Consider the following 12,269-nt stretch of genomic DNA (forward strand, 5'->3'; position numbering starts at 1 on the left):
TGGGTGGGACAAAGGCAAAAGGAAAGTCTGTGATTGAGTAAAAGTCAGGAAAGTTTGAATGACAAAAGATCAAGTCTTCCAGGGTCAAAGGGAATAGTAATGGGGCAAAAAAGAAAAAAGATGTGCAGGTGTGCTGCTAACTGGAAGAAAAAAAGTGAAAACAAGCAAAGAAAACAAAATGGGAGGGCAGAGTTTATGGTCTGAAAGTGTTTAACTCAACGTTGAGTCAGGAAGGCTGTAAAGTGCCTAACTGAAGTCCTGTTCCTGAAACTTACATTGAGCTTCATTGGAACAGTGCAGTAGACAGTGGACAGAAATGTGAGAGCAAGGTAGAGAATTCAAATGACAGATACTCTGCAAAGTGGTCACCCAACCTGCATTTGGTCTCCCCAGTATAAAGGAGACCACTTTTTGAGCAACAAATATAATAGACTAGATTGAAAGAAGTACTCGTAAATTGCTGCTTCAGCTGGAAGGAGTGTCTGGGGCCTTGGATGGTCTCTAGCTTTTCACATGTCTGATGAAAGGTCACAGACCTGAAACGTTAACTCTGTTTCTCTCAACACAGATGCTCCCTAACAGATGCTCCCTAACCTCTGAGTTTTTTCCCAGTATTTTGTTTTTATTTCCGATTTCCAGCACTAACTAAACTTCTATCAAATCTCCCCTCAATCTCCCTTGGTCCAAGGACAACAACCACAGCTTCTCCAACCTAACCTTGTAGCTAAAATCCCCCATCCCTGGAACCATTCTAATAAATCTCCTCTGCATTCTCACAAGGATTTTCAGATTCTCCTTAAAACGTGATGACCGGAATTGTTGTGGCCTAACCAGAGCTTTAAAAAGGTTCAGCACAACACCCAGTTTTTATACCAAATACATCTATTTATGAAGCTCAAGGTCCCATATGCTTTTCTAATTACTCTCTGAAAAATCTATGCACATCAATCCCCAGGTCACTGAAAAGAATCATTAAAAATCATCTTTCTATTAAACGTGCCAATGTATCTCCTATGGCACTGCTCATAATAAGCCCGAGTATATGTTTCTTTAAAAGGACAGGACCTTTATAGTACGTAGTATACCCTGTACTATTCTTCTATTAAGGTCAAGCTCTTCTCTAAATTCATTCAGGGGATGTGGGCATCGCTGGCTAGGACAGCATTTATTGCCCATCCCTAATTGCCCTTGAGAAGGTGGTGGTGAGCAGCCTCCTTGAACTGCTGCAGTCCATGTGGTGTAGGTACACCCACAGTGCTGCTAGGAAGGGATTCCAGGATTTTGACCCAGCGACAGTGAAGGATCGGCGATATATTTCCAAGTCTAGACGGTGGGTGACTTGGAGGGGAACTTCCAGGTAGTGGTGTTCCCATGTGTCTGCTGCCCTTGTCCTTCTAGGTGGTAGAGATTGCGGGTTTGGAAGGTGCTGTCGAAGCAGCCTTGGTGAGTTGCTGCAATGCATCTTGTAGATGGTACACACTGCTGCTACTGTGTGTCGGTGGTGAAGGGAGTGAATGTTTGTGAATGTGGTGCCAATCAAGTATAATGTGGTGGTTTGCAGCGCACGCTGGGTCAAAATCCAGGAACTCCCTCCCTAACAACACTGTGTGTATACCTACATCACATGGACTGCAGCAGTTCAAGAAAGAAGCTCACCGCCACCTTCTCAAGGGCAATTAGGGATGGGCAATAAATGCTGCCCTAGCCAGCAACACCCACATCCAATGAATGAATAAAAAAAAGAATTGCGCCAATAAGTCTATATTGTCTCTCCTTATTCTTTCTGCCAAAATGCATCACCTCACACTTCTCTGTATTAAATTCAATTTTCCACTTTTCTGCCCATCCTGCCATCTGAGCCATGTCCTGTTGCAGTTGTTTGGTACCATCCTCACTGTTTGCTTCACTCCAAGTTTGGTATCATTAGCAAATTCTGCAATTCATTCTGCATTCTAATATCCAAGTTTTTTTATTCATTCATGGGATGTGGGTGTCGCTGGCTAGGTCAGTATTTATTGCCCATCCCTAATTTCCCTCGAGAAGGTGGTGGTGAGCTGCCTACTTGAACCACTGCAGTCCATGTGGTGTGGGTACACCCACAGTGCTGTTAGGGAGGGAGTTCCAGGATTTTGACCGTGAAGGACAGTGATGGAATGTTGATATATTTCCAAGTCAGGACGGTGTGTGGCTTGGAGGGAACTCCCAGGTGGTGCTGTTCCCATGCATCTGCTGCGCTTATCCTTCTAGATGGTTGCAGTCGTGGGTTTCGAAGGTGCTGTCCAAGGAGATGACTATGTCAGGCTGTTGCTTGGCTAGTCTGTGAAACAGCTCTCCCAATTTAGGCACTAGCCCCCAGATGTTAGTAAGGACGACTTTGCAGGGTCGACAATTTGCCGTTTCTGGTGCCTAGATTGATGCCAAGTGGTCTGTCCAGTTTCATTCCTTATAGGCCTTCGTTGCGGTTTGATACAGTTGGGTGGCTTGCTATGTCATTTCAGAGGGTATTTAAGAGTCAACCACATTGCTGTGGGTCTGGTGTCACATTTAGGCCAGACCAGGTGAGGATGGCCGATTTCTTTCCCTGAAGGACATTGGTGAACCATATGGGTCTTTACAACAATTGACAGTGGTTTCCTAGTTATTTATATTAAAAAAAGAGGTAGTGGCCCTAGTATTGACTCTTGGAGAACACCATTGTCTACCGCCAAATGAAATGTTTACGCAGGAGCGACAACCATTAAACAATGGGAATATCCAGAATCCCGAAGATCATGGTAATCCATCCTAGGCACACATTTCAAACAATCCCATTTAGTCATCTATCTCTCATAAATTTAAAATAATCACAAATAGAATCATTATAACACTGGAGGATGACATTCGGCATATGCTGGGAAAAAGTTTTCAGAGACATTTTATATACTGCTATAAATTCAATAAAAAATGGTATAGTGCCAGAGAACTGGAGGATAGCTAACGTTACTCATACATTTAAAAATGGGGGCAGAACAAGTCTAGAAAACTATAGCTAAAAGTCAGTGGCAAGAAAGATAATGCAATCTTTACTCAAATATTTAATAGAAAAAAACCCAGGAACCAAAAATCTAACAGAGTAGTCAGCATGCATTTCAAAAGGGAAGTTCAGGTTTGACCAACATTACTGAATTATTTGAGGAAGTAACAGAAAGAGTAGACAAGAGTATCATTATAGATGAAATATATTTGGATTTTCAAAAGGCCTTTGATAAGGAAGATGCATTATCAAGGTCAGAGCGTTTGAAGTTATGGGACAAGTAGCAGAACGAATAGCAAGCTGGCTACAAAACAGAAGCAAGGGTTAAAAAGAAGTTAATCATACTGACTGAGGGTGAGAAGTTTGTACCATAGCAATCGGTGTTGGAACTATTGCTGTTCATTATTTACTTAAATGATTTAGAGTCAAGAACTGAAAGTACACTTTCAAAGTATGCAGGTAACACAAAATTGAGGAGTGTAGTTAACACTGATTTTAAGGCTGTAACAAAATGTAGAAGACTAACTTGCAGAATGAGCATGTTAAATGACAAATGGATTTCAATAGATAAGTGTGAGGCGGCACACCTTGAAAAGAAGAATAAGGGCCCCATACTCCTTGGAAAATAGAAGCCTAAATGGGGTAGAGGAACAAAGGGGTCTAGGGGTGTACATTGACAAATCATTAGATGTAACAATGCAAGTTAACAAGGATATAAAGATGCAAACAAAACAGGTACATTTCTAGTATAGAATTGAAAAGTAGGGGAGGTACACCAGAAACTGGTATAGAACCTAGATTAGATCACACTTACCATATCCTACATAATACCTCATCTCTCATATCATTCAAACAATCCCATAAAATACTCTCTCTCTTAAATCTCTCCCTTTAAAATTGTCCAAAACACTATGCAGGATCCACTTGAACCTGTTGACACGGCCCCTTTCACTGCCAGTTTCACATGCATACCACTGCATGTGTGAAACAGTTAAACTTTCTGTTGACCTCTTTTCTTCTGAACTTGAGTCCATGCCTCCCACTTGCAGCATTTGCCTTATGACTGGACCTCTATCATTACTTCTGGGATTGTAAATTCCAATGTAAATCTCATCAGTTTTTGAGTTAAATGCTTAATCCACTGTATCAGTTCAGTTTCTCCTCTTTGTCTCTTTTCCAAAACCAGGATATCCTCACTACAGTAAAGTGACTAACTGCACACAGTACTCCAACTGGGACTGAACCTGTGCTCCATATAAGTTCACTGGAGCCCCCTTTGTAGGAAGGTGAGTTGAGGTAGAAGATCAGCCATGATCCTACTGAATGACAGAGCAGGTTCATGGGGTCAAATGGCCTCCTCCAGCTCTTATTTCTTATATTCTTAAGGGTTTTGTGTCCTCTATCCCTGGCTGTGCACCCACCAGAAGCGTCCAAGTTTTTTGTATTTGATGCCTGTAGGTGTATATTTAGAAACTTAAAGGTTATAATCTTTAACTCCCTGTTTCCATATAATACCTTAAGTTGCGATATACATCTTGCTGCTATGGATTATGATTTATCCACCAATGAGGAAACAGAAGTAAGATCAGTCCACTCCAATCCTCCAAACCAGAAAATTCAAAGGGAGTAAACCAGCAAGTATAAAATCTGAATGTAAACAAAAGCCTGTGCTCTGTAGTCTGGTTTTCCAGGACTGAAAAGCTGCATGTGATGGACTGAAGCAGTGCTCCATACAATATCTGGTTTATTTCTTTAGCGGTTTTGCTCAATGCACTGCTGGTTTCAGCTTACACTTTACGATGTTTTGGCCCAAGCTTGTCCAACCCATGGCCCCCCCACCAAGCCTCTGTATTTAGCTTGGGGAGCCAGTGTTCAAACTATGGTAAGGTCAGTGAAAGTTTCTGCAAGGGACTTCAATTTCAACCACAGGCCATTTCCCTCCCACATCTGCCTCTGATTGAAGGAGCACTGACCAGTGGGAAGATGAGTAGCTTCTCATTTGTTGGCAGAGTGCGCACTCTCTCCACCATTAGCCCCTCTCTCTCTCGTTCTCCCGAGCAGGCACCACCCCGTAAAGGAGCAAAGGGCTCAGGATGGTGCAGCAGGCCGGGGAGGCCACAAGGAACAACAGGGTTGCAGCAACAGCACCTACCCACTCCCTCCACCTGTGGCAACTCGAGTCCCAGACAGGCTGGAGTGAGGAAGTGCGCCTCTTTACAGTGTCCCGATTACCTCCCCAGTAAGATATCCAAACCTCCTGGCCCTGGTGCTAAGTGAGTGAGTCTGTGTGAGTGAGTGCGAGTGAGACGGTAACTGGGTGCAAGCGAGTGGGCCTGAGAGAGTCTGTGTGAAGCCGAGAGAATCTGTCTGAGTGAGTAATTGAGTCTGGTTGAGTGAGTGGGTGCGAGCAAGAGGGTAACTGGGTGCAAGCGAAGTGATGCACTTGAGCAGGACAAACAAGGCAAGGGAATACTCGGTGAATGGTAGGACCCTGGGAAGTACCGAGGATCAGAGGGACCTTGGTGTGCATGTCCACCGGTCCCTAAAGGTAGTGGGACAGGTAGATAAGGTGGTTAAGAAGGCATATGGGATACTTGCCTTTATTAGCCGAGGCATAGAATATAAGAGCAGGGAGGTTATGCTGGAACTGTATAAAACGCCGGTTAGGCCACAGCTAGAGTAGTGCGTGCAGTTCTGGAATCCGCATTATAGGAAGGATGTGATTGCACTAGAGAGAGCGCAGAGGAGATTTACCAGGATGTTGCCTGGGCTGGAGAATTTTAGTTATGAGGAGAGATTGGATAGACTGGGGTTATTTTCCCTGGAGCAGAGGAGATTGAGGGGAGACATGATTGAAGTGTATAAAATTATGAGGGGCATAGATAGGGTAAACAGGAAGGAACTTTTCCCCTTGGTGGAAGGATCAATAACCAGGGGGCATAGATTTAAGGTAAGGGGCAGGAGGTTTAGAGGGGATGTGAGGAAGAATTTTTTCACCCAGAGGGTGGTTGGAATCTGGAACTCACTGCCTGAAAGGGTGGTAGAGGCAGAAACCCTCATAACATTTAAGAAGTATCTGGATGTGCACTTATGATGCCATGGCATACAAGGCTATGGGTCTAGTGGTGGGATTAGAATCGTTAGGTACTTGTTTGACTGGCGCAGACTCGATGGGCTGAAGGGCCTTTTTTTGTGCTGTAGACCTCTATGACTCTATGAGCCTGAGAGAGACTGTGTGAGGCCGAGAGAGGCTGCCTGGGGGTGGGGTGGGGAGGGGTGCTGGAGAGAGTGGGTGAGCGAGCGGAAGAGCAAGCTTGGGTGGGGAGTGAGAGCGCGAGCGAGCTTGGTTGAGCAAGTGAGTGAGAGCGAGAATTTGAGACTGGGAGTAAGCCAGACAGGCATACACACCCTGCCCTCCTCCCTCCTCCTCCCCAAAAACCTATGAACAAAGCAGGCCAGCCAAGGAGGGAAACCCAGACTGAAAGGCAACATGTTTCCAACCCCCATTTTCATACGAATTTCGCTGAGGCCAGCACAGAGTTTGTGCCAGAGGCGAATGCAAGGTCAGTGTTAGTTAAACCCAACTCTTTAGCTCGGCCCTGATCCCCACCCTTTCCCTGATGACCAAGACCTGGGGCCTAGTCTGTGTCTCTCTAGCTCTATTCCTGAAGCAAAAAGGCAAAAAAGGTTTTATTGGTTAATTTTGCTACTTGGCACTTTTAATGGTTATTTTTATTAATTACACTTTTTTAAATTATCAATTTATTGTTCTGACATTGATTTTCGTTTAAAATTGATGTTTATCGTTGTGCCAAACCTTATCTTGCTGAAATTTGCTAATCCGCCCTTTTCAGTGAGAAAAAAATTGAAATGTGTCCCGTCCCGTCCCCCACCCCCAAAAAGGTTGGACAAGCCTGATAGACTTCTACCATTCCCTTTATATCCCCACTGTTTATTCCCCTTGCATCAGTTCACATAAAACAACATTTGCTGTCAGCCTCAATCTCCAATGTATCCAAATCACTCTGGAATTGGTTTGTTCCCTATTTTTGACAGGAGCCTCCCACTTCAGATCAGCAAAGTGCATCTAACATACAATTCCTAATGTATCAGAAGTAAACAAACATTACATATTGTATGTTTTCAGTTTGAAAAAACGTTTGAATACATGGATGCAAGATTCTAGTTCGTATTTTGATTCATTCTCAAGTATCAATCATAAGGCCATCAGTGATCAGTGAAATCAGGGAATCATATTCCAAAATCAGACAATATAGAAACTGACCACTTACAGTAATTTGAAATAATTTCCAATTATTTTTAAAGTTAAAACTGTAACTAAGTTTATAAGTCAGAATGGTCAGCTGTTGAGAGCTATTCAATTCCAATTTGTCAAAAATAACGTTTGCCTGCAACAACACAAGATCAAACGATGAGTTTCAATCCACAACAGAGAGAAAGAAACTGAACCAAAGTCAGTGAGGCTGGGCTTCAATTGGAAATTTCAAAACAATGATCAGCAAGATTTTGGTAAGGCAAAGGCATTAAGGGGTACAGAACCAATGCGGGTAAATGGAGTTAAGGTACAAATCAGCCACGATCTAATTGAATGGAACAGGCTGAAGTGTTTGTATAGGTGGTGAGGATATTTTCTTTATATTTCTCCCTCTGATTAGTGATTACAATCTGCAAACAACTCACTCTACAATACTCACGCATTTTCTTCATCGAAGTTTGGCCGTTTAGAGCCCACTTTATAGAAACAGGGTGTTTGAGCAGGCTGTGTTTTTCCATAACCTCCTGATGGACCCAGCGGACCGAATACAGAGTGTGCTGCCTTCGGGAGCTTTGGTTCTTCTTTCTTCCCAGGCGCAATGGCAAAACCACCAAAACCAAATCCTCTCTTTGCTCCACTGCCTCCCTTATTCCAATTCATTCTTTAGCTGCATAAACATAAATTAGATGTTACTAGAGCTCCCTAAAGCACCTTCAACATCTTACGAAGAAATGGCAGACAGGAAAAGATCACAACGATAACGTCTTTTGGATTAAAAAGGAAATGAAAAAGAGAATGTCACCCCAAAAATAAACCCAAAGGTATAGGTTACACTAATAGGATCAGGGATTATATTAGCAGAACAGTCAGCGAAATATCTGATGCCCATCAATTAGGTACAGGACAGCTGGCATTGAAATAAATATCATACACGTAAAATGTTACATTTACTATATATTTTTAAAAGCCATTAACAATGCATGTAGGAGTGGTAGACTCACACATTAAAATGCCCCATGCACATAAATGAATAGGCCATGCACAGCAAATAAAATTAGAGAAAACATTGGGGTGTGCATCCAAATAAGAGACCAAGAATGGGCCCCAAGCTGTTTGGGATCTCCAGCTCCATGGATAAACAAATATCAACATATGATATGTCTCAAACTTGCTGCAGCTCCATATTTGTTGTGGGCACTGTCACAGTCCTCCAGAGTGGAGGGCAGGGAATACAGTTTCTTGCAGTCAGCATTGAAAGGTCAGCAACCTGAAAAGTTAACTGTTTTTCCCTCCACAGACGCTGCTTGAACTGCTCAGTATTTCAAGCATTTTTTGTTTTTATTTCATGATTTTCAGTATCAACACAGCATTTTGCTTTTGTAGCAGCAATAGTTTGTATGGTGTGGCCGCTCTTATTCTCTAGTGGACAAACCTAACAAACATTGTGCTGAGCCTTCCTGTAATGGCTGAATGAGTGAGCATGCTCAGAATATCTACCAGCTGCCTGACAAATTTCACATTGCCCAGCATGACTACTGATTCAGAGAACACCAGGTGCTGGGAAATAAATTAGAACAGCAGGACTTCACTACCTGAGCCACATGCAAATTGATATAGGTTAATCAGCTTAGGGAAATGAACACATAGCTGAAGGAATGGTTTGGGAAAGTGGGGTTCCATTTCCTAAGATATTGGTGCCAGTACTGGGACAGGTAGGAAACTGTATTGTATGTAGTAATGGGCTTCATCTGAACCAGGCTAGGATTTTAACCTAGTAAATGGGGAAGAGGTGTTGTGGAGGAAGGCTCAGGTGGTATTAGTGATAATTCTAAAGCAAAAGGAAAGTGTAAAGAAATACTCAATACCTATTGTGCCCAAAGCACAATGATATGGGAAAAGAAAACAACGTAAAGTAATTTTTTAAAACTGAAATGTATGAGAAAAACTTTAGAGCAGAAGGATAGGTTGAAATCTGATCCAAAGAAGCATTTTTTTTAAAAAAAGTCCTGGAGTACGAAGATCAAATTGAATGAATTGCAGGCACAAATTTAACTTAGAGTACAACAAGGTTGCCATGACAAGGCTGGCAACTGAATATACCAGGTTATAAGGTCTACAGGGAGAAAGTGATAGAGAAGGTGTGGTCTTTGTGATTAAGGATGAAATTACTTTAATGATAAGAGGATATAATGAGAGGAAATCAGCAATGAAAACTTAAGAAACAGAAAAGGATTTAAGATTGCAATGGTGGTTGGGTACAGGTCCCTGCTAACAGCTGTGAAGTAGCAGAATGTATTAATGCAGAGATTAGGCAAGCAGGTAGCAAAGGCAGCATAGTTTTAATAGGAGATTTTAAACTTCCTTACAAATTGGGTTAAGGAGATTTGCTCATGTCAAAGGTAGCAAATTTTTCAAGTGTGTTCAGCAAAGTTTTTTGCAGCACCAAGTCTTAGAATACATGAAGATAGGTAGGAAATCAAGTTGAAAGGAGGATAAGAGAGTCTGAAAAAGGATATAAATAGACTGAGTGTGCAAAAATTTGGCAGATGGCGTCCAAGATGGAAAAATATAAGGTTGTCCACTTGGGCAGGAAGGATAGAAAAGCAGAATATTATTTAAAAGGAAAGAGACTGCAGGATGCTGAGTACAGAGGGATCTGGGTGTCCTCGTATATGACTCTCAAAAAGTTAGCATGCAGTACAGTAATCAGGAAAGCAAATGGAATGTTGGCCTTTATTGCAAGGGGGATGGAGTATAAATGTCGGGAAGTCTTGCTACAACTGTACAGGCCATCGGTGAGACCACACCTGGAGTACTGCATACAGTCTTGGTCTCCTTACTTAAGGGAGGATATGTTTGCATTGGAGAAGTTCAGAAAAGATTCACTAGGCTGATTCCTAGGATGAAGCTGTTGTCTTAGGAGAAAAGGTTGAGCAGGTTGGGCTGATACTCATTGGAGTTTAGAAGGATGCAAAGTGATCTTATGGAAACATAAGATTCTGAGGAGGTTTGACAGGGTATATGGTGCGTTACACAGATTTTCCATCTACAAGGGAGTCAAAGGCTATGGGAGGGTGCAGTAGGCAGGAAAGTGGAGCTAAGGTCACAATCGGATCAGCTATGATCTTACTGAATAGCAGAGCAGGCTCGAGGGGCTGAATGGCCTACTCCTGCTATTTCTTATGCTGTTATGTAAGAAGTCAAGCCATATTTGATGTAATGGGTATTCAGCTAGATTACACAGCCTTATAGTGTGTGAACATTAATCTAACAGTGACCATACTATGATCCAGTTCGATAATGCATTTAATTGGAAAAAAAGCAAAACTGCCACGAAAATGCCTAAATTGGTAAGGCTAACTGCAATGGAATGGGACACTACTGACAATAAACTGGGCAAATCTGTTAATGAAAAATTCAACAAAAGATCAGTAGGAGGTGTTCAAAAAAGAATTTAACATGACACATTCAGTTTATAACTGTAAGGGGCAAGAGCTCTACTTGTCCAAAAAAAACCATGGACTTTTAAGAGGTAAGGGACAACATAAAACCAAAAGAGAAAATAAAATGAAAACATAGCAGAGATTCCATTGCATAGATTCTGGTGACTCAGAGTTATAAGAACAACAATAAAACATCTGATGGTCCCCCAAAGCAGGGCCAAGAGGCAGTGCGAGAGGAGCAGCAGCCTTGGTAAGATTTAAAAGGAGTGGGAGCTGCAAGTCAGAGCGGAGATTTAGAAAGAGCGGGATCTGGACTCGGGGTCTGAATGCGGCGCGAGGTCAGAGCAAGAGTTCCGGGGAGACTCAGGTCTGAAAGCAGCGCAAAGATGTCACGATTCAAAAAGTGACACGACACAGGGGAGGCAGCAAATTGGTAAGTAGGGTCAGGTGAGTACTTCTACTTCTATTCTACTAATTAAACTGTTGCAGTCCATTAGCTTAAACAAAATAAGGTGAGGAGTTTGGACTGTAGTGGGAATGTTTGGAGTGGAATATGGCCCCTAGTATAATTAGTATTCTTTAAAGGGAGCAGCTAACGAGCTTAGTCTAAAGGGAAGTCATGGCAGCAGAGCTCACACCGATGATATGCTCCTCCTGCGCTATGTGGGAAGTCACAAACACTTCCATTGTTCCTGGCGACCATGTGTGCTGGAAGTGTGTCCAGCTGCAGCTACTGGCTAACCACATTTCGGAGCTGGAGCTGCAGGTGGATTCACCATAGAGCATCTGCAATGCTGAGATTATGGTGGACAGTAAGTTCAGTGAGGTGGTCACACCGCAGGTAAAGACTGAACAGGCAGAAAGGGGATGGGTGACCACCAGGCAGAGTAGAGGAAGGCAGGTAGTACAGGAGGCCCCTGTGGCTGTCCCCCTCTCTAACAGATCTAGCATTTTGGATACTGTTGGGGAAGATGACTTCTCAGGGGAAAGCAGCAGGAGCCAAGTCCTTGGCACCACGGGTGGCTCTGCTCCACAAGAGGGAAGGAAGAAGAGTGGCAGGGCTATAGTGATAGGGGATTCAATAGTAAGGGGAACAGACAAGCATCTCTGCGGCCGCAAAAGAGACTCCAGGATGGTATGTTGCCTCCCTGGTGCCAGGGTCAAGGATATCTCAGAGAGGCTACGGAGCATTCTGAAGGGGGTGGGTGAACAGCCAGTGGTTGTGGTACATGTTAGTACCAACAACATAGGTAAAAGGGATGAGGTCCCACAAGCTGAATGTAGGGAGTTAGGACGTAAATTAAAAAGTCAGACCTCAAAGGTAGTAATCGCAGGATTACTACCAGTGCCACATGCTAGCAAGAGTAGAAATAACAGGATATATCAGATGAACATGTGGCTGAAGAAATGGTGTAAGGGTGAGGGATTCAGATTCCTGGGATCAGTTTTGGGGAAGGGTGGGGCCAGTACAAACAGGATGGGTTGCATCTGGGCAGGACCGGGGCCAATGTCCTCAGTGGGTGGGGGGTGGGTGGGT

General features: G+C 43.2%; 1 protein-coding gene across 4 annotated transcripts in view; it reads right to left on the reverse strand.

Annotated features, from left to right (window-relative positions):
- The window catches only part of ddx42 (DEAD (Asp-Glu-Ala-Asp) box helicase 42), a 115,940-nt gene that overhangs the window by 95,813 nt on the left and 7,858 nt on the right, over positions 1-12,269 (reverse strand). For all 4 annotated transcript variants that reach the window (XM_078529873.1, XM_078529876.1, XM_078529874.1 and 1 more), the window contains exon 2: positions 7,729-7,956. In XM_078529873.1, the coding sequence (XP_078385999.1) occupies positions 7,729-7,949 (221 nt within the window). In that variant the 5' untranslated portion in view covers positions 7,950-7,956. The remainder of the gene's footprint in view (positions 1-7,728; positions 7,957-12,269) is intronic.

The sequence above is a fragment of the Cetorhinus maximus genome, chromosome 25, assembly GCF_964194155.1.
Source record: "Cetorhinus maximus chromosome 25, sCetMax3.hap1.1, whole genome shotgun sequence".
Lineage (NCBI taxonomy): Eukaryota > Metazoa > Chordata > Chondrichthyes > Lamniformes > Cetorhinidae > Cetorhinus > Cetorhinus maximus.